General features: G+C 42.1%; 1 protein-coding gene across 1 annotated transcript in view; it reads left to right on the top strand.

Moving 5' to 3' along the window:
• Positions 1-17,888, top strand: part of CSF1R (colony stimulating factor 1 receptor) — a 113,142-nt gene that overhangs the window by 94,483 nt on the left and 771 nt on the right. The window contains 5 exon segments of the mRNA XM_044281125.1: positions 602-714; positions 2,008-2,130; positions 8,521-8,632; positions 15,400-15,499; positions 17,352-17,457. Of these exon segments, the coding sequence (XP_044137060.1) occupies positions 602-714; positions 2,008-2,130; positions 8,521-8,632; positions 15,400-15,499; positions 17,352-17,457 (554 nt within the window).

Below are 17,888 nucleotides of genomic sequence, written 5' to 3'. Positions count from 1 at the left end.
GCAAAATAAAATAAAAAATTTGAAGAAAAAAATTTAAAGTTTTCACTGCTGGAACACAAAGGGGGAAAATATTATGGGTTCTTAGGCTAAAATTAATTATGTCCCAAATGGGTTAAAAATGCAATAGTGTCCCCTGAGTTGTGCACCAACAAAATTTATTGCAAACACACATAAAAAAAACTGCAAAAAAATAGTAAATTTTTGGGAGGGTTTTTGAATTTTAATATGACTGTTAGGAGGTTAATGCAAGAAAATTTAGACTAGAACCTTCAGAATCACACGTGCATATCCATGAAGCAAACATATTACAAAAAATAAAATGGCTGCACACCGTTATATATACAAACAATAGAGCTAAGAAATGGGGGTCATTCTAGATAAAAGTGGTACAATACCAACTATAAATGAATAATGGAAGCTCTTAGCGCACATACGTGTTAGGAGGTTAAAATAGCTATTGAACTGTAGTTTTAAGTGGAATATGGTAGACCTGTCACCTTTGCTATGGTCTCTTGCATTCTTAAGACATCTGCCATATAGTTTCATGATTATTGGGCAGTAAGATCTTGATTTTTCATGATTATGAGTATGCCTGTTTTAGAAAATCCACTGGAAGAAGAGGACATGGATGATCACTTACCACTGGACCTGCATGACCTTCTAAACTTTTCACTTCAAGTAGCACAAGGAATGTCATTCTTGGCCTCTAAGAGTGTAAGTCACCTAGAGTTTCTTAAATTTGTGTTCTCCCATTATTAAGGGCTATGTACATCTTTGGGGGCAAGATTTTTTTTTAATTATTGCATTGTACTCGTTATGAGGTAAAAATTATTTTTTCAGTTGATCTTTAGTCATAATATGGAGTCTTTTTCTCTGTACAGAGCTGAGATGATCTACTAGCAGGATCTGAATTTTCGCTGTGCTCCGTCATCAGACAGCTAGCTAAGGGTTCCTTATCTCTGCTCTCAGACCTTATAAATACTAAATACTTTAAATACTTATTAAAGCTCAATCCTTATCTTATTGATAAGAATGTGGCTTTTGGTTGTAACCTCGTAATTTAGAGGTAAGGGTTATTAGATGACCAGCACAAAGTAAAAGTGAAAGTAGGATGCAGCTAGCTTGAAAAACAGCTAACCCTTTGTGACAGAATGGCTCAATATTTTTAATAAAGACCAATTGAAAAAAATATTTTTAGCCCAAAATGAGTAGAATGCAATCATAAAAAAATTACTCACAAAGTTGTACATAGCTTTTAACTGAAAAAAAAAAAAGCATTTACAAAAGTGAGGGATAATGTTATGCTAAGGTTACAAAAAAAGGAGCTGGTCCTCAAAACATTAGTGTCACTAACATTGCCTGTGAATAGGAGATGGTAAATTGCCATTCACCCACAGGAAACAATCAATGTACAATCCTTCACTGTAAAAAAAGATAATTATTTTGGATGGGAAACTATTTAGACATCTATGCCAAGGGCATACATACCATGGAGATAGGTCTCACACGTGCTATTTGGCCCTTAAAGAGAGGGAACCCAGTGATGCATTCCATCTACTACTAGGAGACAGAAACTTTTATAGGACTGCATTATTAGATGAGTATTAGGCCCTGGAGTCATGGAAAAGTTGTGTAAGAGGAAAACAACACCAGACCATCTTACGTGCACAAACCCAACACCATAATGTGGCTTCATTTTCATTTTTGCAATGTGGCTCCTATACTTAAGCCATGCCCTGTGCATTTTCTACATTAAATGGCCTGCATAAAAAATGGTCTACATAAATACCGTACCCAAAAAATACAGTAGAAAATTTGATGGCAATCATCTACTGGCTAATGGGTCTTCCAAATCTGGTGATGGCCTGGATATCCCTGATTTTAATGCTATATTGAGTGGTCAAGTTGGGATTTTGATGTATAAATACTCTAATAACTTATGATATTTCTACTTGTACTAGGTATATTATATTGACTATATGCTAATATATCTTAAATACCATGTAGTGTATTCACAGAGATGTTGCTGCAAGAAATGTGTTGGTAACCAATGGACGTGCTGCTAAGATCTGCGACTTCGGCTTGGCCAGGGACATTGAGAATGACAGCAACTATGTTGTCAAAGGCAATGTAAGTCTTCCATATTTTTCCCCTAAATAATCATGCATATGTTTAAGTAGACCTATTACCTACACACAGTGAAATCATTAATGCAGAATGCACTGAGACTGAGCCAAGTTATAATGAAGTATCTATAGGATTGATCGGTTATATACAGTCTAGTTAAGGGCTGTATGATTCTTTTGGTGTGTGGAATTTATATGAAATATTCCTTTGAGGCTGTGGGTGGATTAAATAGTTATTTCAAGGGTCACTGAGTTTCTATAAAACATTTGATATTTTATAGCGACACATCAGCGGTTTTGATCGGTGGGGGTCTGAGTTTGGATCTCCCAATCCAAGATTGACTCAATATAAAGTCTATGGGCCCATCTCACTTTAACCCTAAGGATGTGAAAGCACTTCTCTTGACATGTTCTAACGATCGGTGGGGTCTCCTTACTCAGATTCAGCACTCTTATGTTTCTATGATATATCAGATGTTTTATGAAGACTCAGTTACCCCAAGAAGAATTTTTCTTTACCTTGTACTCAGTGTAGCGGGCACTTGCCAGATACAGATACATCATACCAGATACAGTTCTGATCAAAAGTTAAGACCACTTGAAAAATTGCAAAAAATCATATTTAGCATGGCTGGATCTTAACAAGGTTCCAAGTAGAGCTTCAACATGCAACAAGAAGAAATGGGAGTGAGACAAAATATTTTTTGAGCATTCAATTTAATGAAAACAACAAATAAACTGAAACAGGCTGTTTTTCACCTGATCAAAAGTTTAGGACCACATGCCTTTAAAAGGCCAAATCTGTGCAAAGATGTGGATTCATTGTCATTTTCTGTCAGGTAGTCACACGTTGTGATGGCAAAGGCAAAAATCTCTCCCTTTTTGAATGTGGTCGGGTTGTTGAACTGCATATGCAGGGTCTCTCACAGCGCACCATCGCTGCTGAGGTTGGAAGCAGTAAGACAGTCATTTGGAATTTCTTAAATGATCCTGAGGGTTATGGAACAAAAAAGTCAAGTGGAAGACCCAAAAAAAATTCATCAGCCCTGAGCCAGAGGATCCAATTGGCTGTCAGTCAAGACACTGGACGATCCTCGACCCAAATTAAGGCCCTTACTGGTGCTGACTGCAGCCCCATAACCATCAGACGGCATCTGACACTGAAGGGCTTCAAAAACAAAAAAACGTCTTCAAAGACCTCGTCTCCTTGAACGCCACAGAACTGCTCGTTTGGACTTTGCAAGAGAGCACCAAACATGGGACATTCAAAGGTGGATGAAAGTTTTATTCTCTGATGAGAAAAAATTTAACTTTGATGGTCCTGATGGTTTCCAACATTACTAGCATGACAAGCAGATCCCACCTGAGATGTTTTCTACGCACCACAGTGGAGGGGGCACCATAATGGTCTGGGGTGCTTTTTCCTTCAGTGGAACAATGGAGCTTCAGGAAGTGCAGGGGCGTCAAACGGCCGCTGGCAAAGTCCAGATGTTGCAGAGAGCATTCCTCCTGACTGAGGGCCCTCGTCTGTGTGGTAACAACTGGGTTTTTCAACATGACAACGCTACAGTAAACAATGCCCGCAGGACAAGGGACTTCTTCCAGGAGAATAACATCACTCTTTTGGCCCATCCTGCGTGTTCCTCTGATCTAAATCCAATTGAGAACCTTTGGGGATGGATGGCAAGGGAAGTTTACAAAAATGGACAACAGTTCCAGACAGTAGATGGCCTTCATGCAGCCGTCTTCACCACTTGGAGAAATGTTCCCACTCACCTCATGGAAACGCTTGCATCAAGCATGCCGAAACAAATTTTTGAAGTGATAAACAATAACGGCGGAGCTACTCATTACTGAGTTCATGTTTGGAAGTTGGATTTCTGTTTTGCGGGGGTTTAGTTTTTTTTGGGAGGTGTAGTCCTAAACTTTTGATCAGCTGAAAAACAGCCTGTTTCAGTTTATTTGTTGTTCTCATTAAATTGAATGCCCAAAAAATGTTTTGTCTCATTCCCATTTCTTCTTGTTGCATGTTGAAGCTCTACTTGGAACCATTGTTAAGATCCAGCCATGCTAAATATGATTTTTTGCCATTTTTCAAGTGGTCTTAAACTTTTGATCAATTAAGGATGGGTTCACATCAATGTTTCATTTTCCATTCTTCTGATCTGTCAGAAGAATAGAAAACACCCAAAAAAAATGATCCTACATTTTAAGCATCTGTTATGCTCAGTTATGTACATTTTGCATCCATTTTAGCCATTTCCGTCTCTGTAATGTTAGATTGAAAAAAAACTTTGTGCAGTACTTTTTTGCCATCTAAAATAACAGATCTGAGATGGATATGGCTAAAACGGATACAAAATGTGCATATTTGAGCATAACTGATGTTATGACGGATCAGAAGAACAGAAAATGAAACGCTGATGTGAACCCCGCCTATTTGAGCCATATATAGTCTATAGAAATAAAACTTCCACACACTATATATGCCGTTCAAATGAACATGTCATACACCACACCTATGATATAACTATGCATATTTGATGTAATAATGCTATAAAATGCCCAGTGCCCAAATAATAGTACCCATATAATGAAAAATATTACAGCCCCAACTTGAATCACATTTAAAGGGGTCACGCCAAGTTATAAACGTATACCTTATTCACACTGGGTAATACAATGATGGGCTACTTCCAGCAGTACCATAGAATATGAATGAGGGGCATATGCGCAACCTGCTGCTCCAATCTTGTACGGGACCCCTGTCTTAATGATTGGTAGGGTCCTAGTAGTCAGACCACAGCGATCAGATATTTATCTCCTATCTTGTGAATAGGCGATAAGTTCATAATTTGGCACAATCACATTAAAGGGAATCTGTCAGGTCCCCCAAGCGCTAATAAGTACAGTGCCACATAAATAGTTATGCTGCTGCTGGCCTGAGATTGAAAATGTATATGTCCATACTCATGATTCCTCATGTTGTGCACTGATAAATTGAGAGGACTTATCCTGGACATGGGCATAGCTATAAGGGGTGCTGAGGTAGCCTACACTACTGGGTCCAGTTCAATTTTTGCCTCGCGCAGCACGAAGGCTATGTGCTTCCCTGTCCCTGTCCACAAAGCACTGAGGGAAGAGGGGCCCAAGCTGAACTCTTGCAACAGGGCCCATGAGCCTTTAGCTATGCCCCTGGTCCCGGAGTACCGTATATATGTCTTGGTGTCCTCTCCGTTATGTGTGCATGCCGATGACTCCTCTCAGTGTATTTCAGGACTGGTATGCAGGCACACAATTTGAGAATGGGGGTAATTATAAACATACAAATTAGTGATCTGAGGTCAGTGGCAGCAGTACTATTCTTGTAGTACTGTACTTAATAGCGCTAGGGAATTAAAAGACTCCCTATGAGCTGAAACCCATGTTTATCAGGCTACATTGAGATAATGGATTTGTCACAGATTTCAGTGTGGAGAAACTCATCTGAAAGTACCTTAAATCTGCTGACTTGGTACAGACTGCAGACAAAGAGAGGAACAAGATTCTTTTGCCAGTAACACTGAGCACTGTGGTCAAAGCTGCGTGGTTGGGACAACCGTATCCTCAATAAGCCATTACAATGGAGTCAACAGTTTCACTTCACACTTAATGTAACCACTAGCTGCAGTTTTTTCTGTATGAGGCCTCATGGACACGGTCGTTGTGTGGCCGTTCCGTGCATTGGAGACTGCAATTTGCGGGTCCCCAATGCACAGGCAATGTCCGTGCAGCGGCCGGGATGGATCGAGACCCAATCAACTTGAGTGGGTCCGTGATTCGTCCTCACCGCAAAAAAAATTTAAATTTTTTTTGCGGTGCGGAGCCATGTACAGAAAGCTCCATAGTGCTTCCATGGGGTTCCGTGCCTCTGTTCCACACCGCAGCTCCAGATTGTGGACCCATTCAAGTGAAGGGTTGTGGACCCATTCATGTAGGGTTGTGGTCCTGGTCAAGACAATCTCCTGAACTCCAAACTGAATGTCAGAATGGGAAAGAAAGGTGGGCTACAACAGCAGAAGACCCCACCGGGTACCAATCATCTCCACTACAAATAGGAAAAAGAGGCTACAATTTGCACAAGCTCACCAAAATTGAAGACTGGAAAAATGTTGCCTGGTCTGATGAGTCTCGATTTCTGTTGAGACATTCAAATAGTAGAGTCCGAATTTGGCGTAAACAGAATGAGAACATGTATCCATCATGCCTTGTTACCACTGTGCAGGCTGGGGGTGGTGGTGTAATGGTGTGGGGGATGTTTTCTGGGCACACTTTAGGCCCCTTAGTGCCAATTGGCCATCGTTTAAATGCCACGGGCTACCTGAGCATTGTTTCTGACCATGTCCATCCCTTCATGACCACCATGTACCCATCCTCTGATGGCTACTTCCAGCAGGATAATGCACCATGTCACAAAGCTCGAATCATTTCAAATTGGTTTCTTGAACATGACAATGAGTTCACTGTACTAAAATGGCCCCCACAGTCACCAGATCTCAACCCAATAGAGCATCTTTGGGATGTGGTGGAACGGGAGCTTTGTGCCCTGAATGTGCATCCCTCAAATCTCCATCAACTGCAAGATGCTATTCTATCAATATGGGCCAACATTTCTAAAGAATGCAATCAGCACCTTGTTGAATTAATGCCACGTAGAATTAAGGCAGGCCTGAAGGCAAAAGGGGGTCCAAATCGTATTCGTATGGTGTTCCTAATCATTCTTTAGGTGAGTGTATGCTGCCATATAGGCTCTTAGAGTACTCTATGCACAGAGATTTTCTCCTCTAGTTGTGTATTATAATATTGATACTTGGCGCACAGTTTATATTGCTTTATATTTGGGGGAGGGAAATTATACAAGAGAAGAATTTTAGAGAAATGTCATCAATTAGATTAGTTAGTCCTTGGAGTTGTCCAGCTTCAAGGACTTTTTTAACAGACCACTGCACCATGTTGTACCTATTGAAAAACTCAGTCACCATTCCACACTGCTCCATGCTTCCTTCAACGGTCTTCCGTTCCTCATCTTGTAAACTTCTAGACTGTCATATTAACCCTTGACATGGTATAAGACAAATGGTAAAATAATATAATATTGTCCATCTGCCTCCAGATGGCACTGTGGTACTGCAGATGAATATCACAACCATAAACATGAAGTCTAAATACCTAATAATATGTTCACATGACCTTCTTAACCTTTATAATATACATCATTAAGGAAGGTCTTTTTCCGGACACTTTTAATTACCCATAACCTAGACTTGTTGGAGTCATTGTCTTCTCCTATATTTTTTTATATATGTTAATAGATAACGATATATAATGGCCTTGATACTCGGCATCGGGACTTGTTTACTTTAATTATCTACATGGATGAATAACTATTGTCTGAAATAACATTTAACTCTTCTCAGAAATCCAATTACCAGAAACTTACTTACAGTGTTTTTGTATCTTCTACAGGATACATTCTAAATGACACATACATGGTATAATATATATATATATATATATATATATATATATAAATCGATACATTGTTACACATAAATAACACATTATATGAATTATTAGTTAAAATATGTTATAAAACTAAATATATCATACAGAAATATATATAATATAATTATGAATATATGAATTGAACCTCACATAGCAGGTGTGCCTTAAGGATATAAATTCTTATCTTGTCATGGTTTATCCATGAAACAACATTGTTCCCTTCAGACAGACATGTCTCAAGAAGCTAGTGTACTCCCCATAGATAAATCCATATCTTTAGCAATAACTTTTAAAATACAATGTCCGTTCATATTCACAATTATTTTTTTAGAAACTGAACTTGCCATGAACTCATCTTGGCTTCTTCAGCCACATAACAGAACTTTGGTTCAAGCTGATTTTATTCTTAAAGACAATGAGCATTGATTTTGGCTATAATATCATTAGATAATATTGTATACTTATGAAAATGCACAACAAGACAGATGGGGTCACATGCTCCATTGCAGCCAATGACTGGCCTTAGTGGTGATGTATCCCCCAGTGGCACGTGACCAAACATTAATGTACTGCTTGGGGACATGTCAACATTGAGAGTAATCATGGCTGTAGCAGCACAAGTGACGCATCAGTGAGTTTACAAGGTAAGGACCGGAAAACCTCTGAAAGCTGCAGGAATGGAGAGGCATAAAGAAGGTGCAAAATACTTTTTCAACATGTACAACACAGTGCAGGGGTAGGTTAAAAAAGTCCATGAAGCTGGCCAACCTCTTTAATATAGAGCATTATAATACGTGGCCTTAGACACAATTCAATGCAACGTTAACATATACAAATGTTTGTTTTTAAGGCTCGGCTCCCAGTTAAGTGGATGGCCCCAGAGAGCATCTTTGATTGTATCTACACAGTGCAAAGTGACGTTTGGTCCTATGGAATCCTACTGTGGGAGATCTTTTCTCTTGGTGAGCCCAGATCATAGAGGATCAAATTCTTTAATTGCTTAATATTAGGTCAAATGACCCTGAGGTGCTGTTGTATTCAACATCTGTAACCAAAATCTATGCCTTGTATGAAATATCAGGACCAGATTAACCACAATGGAACCCACAATGGTGAATTGTGCAGTGCCTTCTATGGATGCACAATACAGTGCCCAAATGGTACACTCATGTAGTGACCAAATAACCCTGCCAAATCAATACATTAAGGTCATGTAGCTGCTAATACAAATATAAGGTCTGGGGTGCGAGCTCTGGTTGTCTAGGCCATCAGGGCCAGTGACACACTCTATAGTTCGTACTGCAGAAAACACTCAGCAGGCTGAGTACAAAAAAAGGATCGCACTTCACCGGGAACTCTGTTTAAAAGGTTTTATTAAAAGAAAAAAGGCATATAAAAACAAAAGCTATGCATTTCTGTGGCAGACTGCCTCCTTCATCAGGCTCATCAGTGCCTGATGAAGGTGGCCATCCGCGGGGGTCATTTATTAAGACCGGTCTTAATAACCCCTATATCTGACGGTGGATCTGCCGAAGTTATGAAGAGGTGTCGGCCTCTACATAACATCAGATTATCTAGCACTGGTCTAAATCAAAGCCAGCTTTCTAGCTGTCTTACATTTAGACCATTTTCTACGCCTAAAACAGGCATAGAAAATGATGAATGAGACGGGCATGCCGGTCTGTCCCCTTCCCCCCTTTTCCCCGCTCACGCAAGGTCTAAAAAAGTGGGAGTGGGTTAGAAGGGAAAAGTCGCAGATTGCGGCGCAAATAACCTTTGCACTGAAATCTGTGCCTGAAATAGGCCTAATATAGGTGTATTTCAGGATAATAAGTGACCCCTATAGTGACTTGTACATGTGAAATTCTAAAATATGACCCTTCGAAATGTATTTTTTTGTTCTATGCCTATAGGCTTATGGACACAACTCCTATTTTTTTTTTTATCAGATAATTCTTTATTATCGTTTTTTTCGACTTTTCAAGCATCAATAAGACATTGGTTACAGACAATAGGCATGTACAATATCAGTCATATATAGTATATACAATACACAACACATGACTACAAAAGACATGGCATATATCTATGTATAAAATGAAGTAGGACATATATCCATGAAGTAGAATATTATCCTTCTCCCTATGCACCGTGATTCCTTTCTGTGTCCCCGAAGACAGACGTCTGGAGAACGTGTCAATGACAGATACAGTATGATGTCAATAACAGTTCTATTTATTGTTCGTCGTACAGGACCTTATATACTTTCAAGCATACATACAAGAATAGCTGAGCTCTCATTACAATAATAGCAGTTCCTTATAGAGAGAGAGAGGCATCTCTCATTATAATAAATGCTGACGAGAAACTTCTCCTTATAAAGACAGAAGGTAAATGTATACATAGTCACCCTTCAATATGATGTCACCCAAACTCTTGTCCTTCATACAGATCACACAGCTAATTCTGTTTAACCCTTCACCCGTAATCACCCACCAACAGGCAACCCTATAAACCCACCCCCCTCCCAAACCCTCTAAGAGCAGGACATAATTATGGTAGTTTCTCTACAGCTCCACACTCCTGGAGTACCGGCACCGTACTAATAATTCTTATATTGACAATCAGCATCAAATCCAAGTCATCTATGCTTCCATATAGTTTTAGTATTTAACTCATGTACCTATATCTCGTTCAAATGTAGAACAGTCATCAGCCATCACCAGCATGTACCCATCATACACATCACTAACCGTGAGTTACCCCTCCCACTTTCCACATTCACAACTCCTATTTAAATAAAAGTTGACTGTTGTAAGTCAGGATTCTCTAAATTTAGGTCAAACTAGGGGCGTTGCTAGGTTCAAAGAAGATCCAGGGCCCAAGCCCCAATGAATATGGCCCAATTCTCTAAGTCCCCCCCCCCCACAGCATTTTGCTATGCAGCAGCACATACCTGTCACATCCAGTGCCTCAAGGTGACATCTCCTCTGATGTAGATCTTCTCTGTCATCATCTTCTCAATTTGGTCCGTACAACTTCTTGCAGGCGCACCTCGTCTCTGCAGAGTGTGACACACAGACATCTTAGCTTCATCACTTTTCTGTCATCATCCCCCAACCTGGAGTCCTCACAGTGTTATCCTGCTGCTCGTTGTGCTTCCCAATACCCCCAAATACTATCCTGAAGAGAAATAACTGCCATACAGATAGACCCCCCCCCCATAGTAATAGTGCTCCTCATAGCCCCACCAATAGTAATTCCCTTCTAGAAATGCCCTAATTAGTAATACTGCCCCCTACAGTGCCCGCAACACTGATAATGCTCCCCAAGAGTGTCCCCATTAGTAATACTGCCCCCTACAGTGCCCCCAAGCTTGATAACGCTCCCCAAGAGTGCCCCCATTAGTAGAAGAGACCTCCAGTTTTAATAATACCCTCACAGAGCCCCCAGTAGAAATAATGCCCTCTATTTTTCCCCCAGTGGTAATAAAGCTATCTACAGACCCCTCAGTAGCAATAAGGCCCCCATAGTGCTCTTAGTAGAATTAAGGCAGATCTCTAAGTCCCTCCTATAGAGCCCCCAGTAGTAATAAGAATGCCTATAATGTCCCCCTGTAGTTATATTTCTCCCTCCACCATACATCCCTCTTTATCTATAGCCCCCTCCAACATACAGTCCCATGTAAATAACATCACTCCCTCTAGTCCAGGCAACTTCGTTCTGCCTGTTGGTTTCCTGACACACTCAGGGCTTGGGACACTGCCTCTTTATGACTAGGAGCTTTTGTCATACTGTCTGTCCAGGAGCCTGCTCTACTGTGTTACTGAGTCTTGCCAACACAACACATCTCTATATTCCTGCTGCACTGCCACTGCTGCTGTTGTTCTTGTGGGTCCCTAAAAACTTTTTAGTAAAAGCCAAGGCTGCACAGCTTGCACTCTGTCGCAGGCTATTGCTGAGCTGAGCCTCACCTCCTGCCAGCCCAGTACTGATAAGACGAGCGAGGAGCAGCCAAGCCAGCCTGACTTCCTGTGCACCCACAGGATAACTAGTAAGAGGAGAAGTGCCCCAATAGGTATAATACTTTACTGTAGTGTCCCGGTAGTAATAAGGCCCTCCTGTGGTGCCCCAAATAGGTTTAATATCCTCCTGTAGTGCCCCAGTAGTAATAAGGATTTCCTGTGGTGCCCCCAATAGGTATAATATCCTCCTGTAGTGCCCCAGTAGTAATAAGGCTTTTCTGTGGTGCCCCATATAGGTATAATGCCCTCCTGCAGGGGAGGGCTGGCAGCCTTAGTCCTGGGGGGCAAATACAGTCAAGTAGCCCATTTTGGCCCCACCCATTATTAAAATCCCCTCCTACATATAATAGGCCACTCCCAACAAACACTGTACAGCTGAAATTCTATTGTTGTGGCCTGTCTCTACACATCATACGGAGAGGGGAGGCCTGTACTATAAACAGCAGGCTACGGCCAGGAAGCTCCTCCCTCCCCAGATCTTGCTCAAGGCTTGTGGTTCCCCCCACCATCTGCCACCCGCCCGTGGCCTGCTGCCCCCTTTCGCCGTCCTCACCCAGCTCTGAATCCTCCTTCTGCAAATGGCAGGGGGGGGGGAGCCGTAGCATCTCCTCTCCCACATAGCACCTCATACCTTTTACATCCAGTGATGTCATCTTTGTTGTAGACGTTCTCCTTCTTTATCTTCTCCATTCAGACCAGACCGCCATGATGATTTTTCTGCATCTCCCGTCTCTGCAGAGATTGACAGACAATTTCCCACATTTCCGTCATCTTCACATCTTCTGAACACCCTTTCCTGCCACCCCCAATACTATACTGAAGAAACAGTCCCTCTGGAAATACTACTACCACACAGATAGTGCCCCCTTCAACAATTATTGGGACACAGTGCTCTAAAAAATAACTGCGCCCAGACACTAATAGTATGAAGATAATGTCCCCCAAAAATAATTGTGCTAAGCTGATTCTATGCCAGGGTGCCCCCCAAAGTAACAGTGCTCCCCAAAATCCCACCAATAGAAATCATTTTCTGCCAGAGCACACTTAGTAGTAATACTGCCCCTATAGTGCCCACACTAGTAATCATGTTCCTCATAGCCCCCCAGTAGTAGTAAAGCTCCGCATAATACCCCCTAGTAGTAATAAATCTCCCTATAATATGAGAGTACATGAAATACCCCCACTTAGTGCCCACAGTTGAGCTAATGTCCCCATAATGTATGCCAGTATAAAATACCCCTATATAGTGCCCCAGTAAATGCCCTCATAGTGCTCCCCTCCCCCTTCCCCATAGTGTCCCCCATAATATGCCAGTAAAAAAATGCCCCTTCTTAGTGCCCCCAGCAGATGCCCCTATAGTGCTCCTCTCCCCCATAATGTGCCAGTAAAAAATTCCCCTTCTTAATGCCACCAGCAGATACTCCTATAGTGCTCCTCTTCCCCATAATGTGCCAGTAAAAATTGCCCCTTCTTAGTGCCACCAGATGCCCCAATAGTGCTCCACTCCCCCATAGTGCCCCCAAATAATGCCACATAGTGTCGCTCTTCCCTATAGTGCCTCCCATAATGTGTCAGTAAAAAATGCCCCCTTAGTGCCACTAGATGCCATAGTGCCCCCCATAATGTGCCAATAAAAAAGGACCCATTTCCCCATAGTGCACCCAAATAATACCCCTATAGTGCCAACAGATGCCCCATAGTGCTCCTCTCCCTAATGGTGCCCCCCCCATAATGTGCCTCCACTAATACTTACCTCCATCAGCAGTGATGCGATGCAGGCCCCTTCAGGTCTATGTCCCTGCTGTGTGCTGCCCGACTGAGCCGGCCTCTGATAAGCTGCAGACATTAGTGCCTGCAGCCTATCAGAAGAACAGGAAAGGGAGACGCCTCTCCCTCCCCTGCCCCGCCGCAGCACAGCCATCTGTATCGCTGTCCTGAGGACGGCGATACAGATGAATATGGAGATGAGCGCTTCCACAATGGAAGCGCTCATCTCCTACTGCCCCCCAACCGCCGCCGGCAACTAGAACCAGGGCCACGCCGCCTGTGGTGATCGGCGGTGCGGCCCTGAGGAATAAAAGAAATATAAAATGATTTGTTAAAGATGGCCCAGCAGCCGTTTTTAACATGCTTTAGGGCGGCCTGGGGGGCAATTGCCTCCCTGCCCCCCTTCCCAGCCCTCCCCTGCCCTCCTGTAATGCCCTAGAAGGTAGTATGCCCTCCTGTAGTGCCCTAGTAGTAATAAGTCCTTCCTATGGTGTCCCAAATAGGTATAATATCCTCCTATAGTGCCTCAGTAGTAATAAGTCTCTCCTGTTCTGCCCCCAATAGGTATAATATCCTCCTATAGTGCCCTAGTAGTTATAAGGCCCTCCTGTGGTTCCCCCTATAGTAATAATACCCTCCTATAGTGCCCCAGAAGGTATAATGCCCCCTGTAGTTCCAGCAATACTTATAGTGCCCCCCAACAGTTATAATGGCCCCCACATAGTGCCCCCATGTAAAATGACCTCTTCAGTGTTCCCAGTACTTGCAAAGGCCCCTGTAGTTATAACCAATCTCCCAGTGGCTCCAGCAGGTATAATGCCAACATTTAGAGCCCATAGCATTCACAAAGCCCCCACTGTGGACAAGATATAAAAAAATACTCACCTGACTTCTCAATGGCGGAGGTCCAAGTTGCAGGCTTCTGGATTCAGATGGGTATGTTGAAGTCACCGGGCCGTCTGTGTCTTGGCGCATGCGTGCGCAATGTCATTATCACTCCGCCTGAGACCCAGCACAGGCAGTTGCTTGGCAACCGCTTGCGCCGTTCTACAAGCAAGCGGCCACGGTAATTCAACTTTATCGCCGTCCTTAGGTCGGCGAGGCAGTTGAATAGCTACCAGCCGTAACATTCGGGGCCCTGGACAAAACATCAGGGCTCAAGCCCCGAATGTTATGACTTAGCGACGCCCCTGGGTCAAACTATACGTTTTCCATGCAATAGCCAGTTCTGCCAGAATAAGATACTCTTTATGAGTGTATCTCAATTCTGGATCATTGATAGAGCTCATGATAGATCATATGTAAAGATTAGCGAAGTTCTGAAAAATGTCGATTTGGCTGATTCTCCAAGGTTCACCAATAAATTTGGCTTGTTCCGTATTAAGTTGGCACAAATCCCTATAAATACAGTATACCCAGGCCACTCTGCCTAATCATATTCTTCCCACTTGGTGGCCCAATCTCAGTGTGAAGGCTTGAAGTTATCCCTTTCCCGACAGTAAATTTAGGTCGGCGGCAAGGCATTTAAAAATGGCGCCCACTGGCGCGTGCAGCGGGTGCCATGGATGCTGTCTGTCTGTTGTTTTAAAGACACCTGGCACTCTGTGCTTCGGCTCCCCCCCGATGAGAACTTGTGTCTGGCTCCAGCGGATAGCATCACGCAGACACACCAGTGACACCCTAGATTAAGTAGGACCAGTTGGTTCTTTTATTTATTGCAAGATGTATTGGTACTTCCTAAACTTCGGACCAAATTCAACTTCGAATGCTTTGCTTCTCTCAACACTAATCATGTGGGTAGGGGTTGTATTCATGAGACCTCCTTTGGTCATTTGAGGCATCTTCTGGTAATTAAACATTCACAACTGGAATAAATAACATTTTTGCACTCTTGTGTTGAGAACTTTAATCAAGGTTGTACACTATTTATTTTACAGGAAGGAGCCCATACCCTGGTGTTATTGTCAACCGAAAGTTTTATAAAATGATAAAAGATGGATACAAGATGGACTGCCCAGATTTTTCCCCGCTGGACATGTAAGTAAAAATAGAATGCAAGGTTTCCATAATGTAAAGCAGTAAGCGTCTGTCTGCTCTTAGGTAGCACATTCATAGCCAAACATTTATGCTGTAAAATGAAAGGTTAGTGTTAAAGGGGTTGTCATGTCCCTGGAATTACATATTTATTTATTTATTACCAAAAGCATAGAATGCTATAACATAATTCTCACCTTATCAATCACCTGCTACTCCTGGGCTGAAATTTCCTGGCTTCCATACCAATTTCATTATCCTGGCTTTCAGTGATGACCTCAATATTATCACATGCCCATATTCAGAAAGTCATTCTAAGCTTTTAGTAAAAGATTTCAAGGGATGGGATAGTCCCTTTAAATTTAAACAGGACCTTCACCTAGTCAGAACCCACCCTCATGCAGGGAAGTACAGTGACATATATTATTGATTGACAGAGTGATATTTAGGTTATCATATGGTGTTCTAATCCAATGAAAATTGTATGTTTCAAAGAAATGACTAAAGCTGACTATATGCAGCCCTTGATGAAAACATCAGCTCCAATACAGGATTTATGCAACTCCATGGCAACAGACCACATATAAATCATGAGTTGTCTGATATTCCTTCCAGTTGTCCCTTAATTTGCTAGTATGCTTGTAAATATTAAGACAGAGAAAACGGAGTATGACTGCAGGATCAGACTACACAAGGCTTGCATGTAGTCTGTTACTGTGGAGACAGACTGATCTGCTTGGGACAAATAGGACACTTTCATCAAAAGTGGGACAAATAATAGGACACTTTCATCAAAACAATTTACAACATGGCTTCATTTTACACTTTAGATAAACTGAGACAATAAAATACAGGTTGCAGAGGCGGGCATAGCCTGTAATTGTAAGGAAAGTATTAGTAGACTAATAGTGTCTAGAAGAGATGGAGTACAGTTCCTCCTCCACAGACCAGGGACTAACAGTGTAGATGCTTACAGATCCTCATCTGTGTGCTTAATGTAAAACTAGCCATACACATTAGATAAATGTTGACCTGAACCCACCATGCGCATGAGGGCCTCCCAAGTCTCCTGCAATGGCAGATATCAGAGTAAATAAGAGGCAACTGCCCATTTCCTCAGTTCTTGGGGAGATAAACTGCTGTCAGGGGAGTCTGAAAGTTTTTTTTTTTCCCCTGTTCACGACATATGCACACTCAGCCGAGCTGGGCAGGCATGTTCATGGGTGTCAGGTAAGATAGCTGCCTGTTCGACTGACAGCTATCTAATGTGTATGGTCAGCCTTAGGCCTCATGCACACGAACATATTTTCACTCCGTGTCCGCTCCGTTTTTTTTTTGCGGACTGTATACAGAACCATTCATTTCAATGGGTCCGCAAAAAAACTGAAGTTACTCCATGTGCAGTCCGTTTCCGTATGTCTGTATTTCCGTTCCGCAATACATTGCCTGCGATACAAACAAGGATAGAACTGTTCTATTAGGGGGTAGCTGTTCCATTCCGCAAAATACGGAATGCACACGGACGGCATCCATATGTTTTGCGGATCAGTTTTTTTGCGAACCGCAAAATACATACGGTCTTGTGCATGAGGCCCTACTATCCTCACTTATCTAGTCCTCCATTACTAGATCTTTTTTTTTTCCCTGCTGTCAAATGAGATGACTCTGCTCACACTGTCCAAGTCTAATGCTGAAAAGTAAGAACGGAAGTGTAAGTCTTGTGTGTGAGAAGTGAAATGTTGATCTAATGTATGTGCCCCAGTGGGTAATATGGATAGTCCTATAAAAGATTTAAAAAATGTGGAAATCATTAAACACCTCCTTCAGTCATTCTCTGATTATGAAACATTTTTAGATATCGCATCATGAAAGCATGCTGGGACCTGGAGCCTACTCGCCGACCAACCTTTAACCAGATCACCGATCTCATCAACAGACAAATGAGCATAATTACAAACCAGGTAAAAACTGCCATTTTGCTACCTCGTCGGCACTTGACTAGAAGTTCTGGAAATGTATATCAATTTGCACTTCTGCCACTTGCTGTCAATCAGACGTCCACAAGAGGGTCACATGCACTGTCCAATGGAAATTGCTGATAAAGAAGGACCCATCAATACATTACTGTATAACGAGAAACATATGTTTTAGTTTTCAGGGTAATTATATGCTTTAATGGAGCAGTGTTGCAGTTCCCTGCAAAGAAGGTGGACAGTAGTGCTTCTGTGTATGGATAAAGCCAACTGGCTTCTGCCTAAGAGCTTACAAAACTTAGAGGCAGGCTAGGCCCAGTATGTTGGGCATATCTCGGTTCCCAATGAGTGATGAGAACTCTACCTCCTCATTGGCATTGTCACGTTAGCAAATCATGGAAAAGAACAGTCAAAGGGTT

This window comes from Bufo gargarizans, chromosome 2, assembly GCF_014858855.1.
Source record: "Bufo gargarizans isolate SCDJY-AF-19 chromosome 2, ASM1485885v1, whole genome shotgun sequence".
Taxonomy (NCBI): Eukaryota; Metazoa; Chordata; class Amphibia; order Anura; family Bufonidae; genus Bufo; species Bufo gargarizans.
The sequence above is the reverse complement of the archived record's forward strand: the minus strand, read 5'-3'. Positions and strand labels throughout refer to the sequence as shown.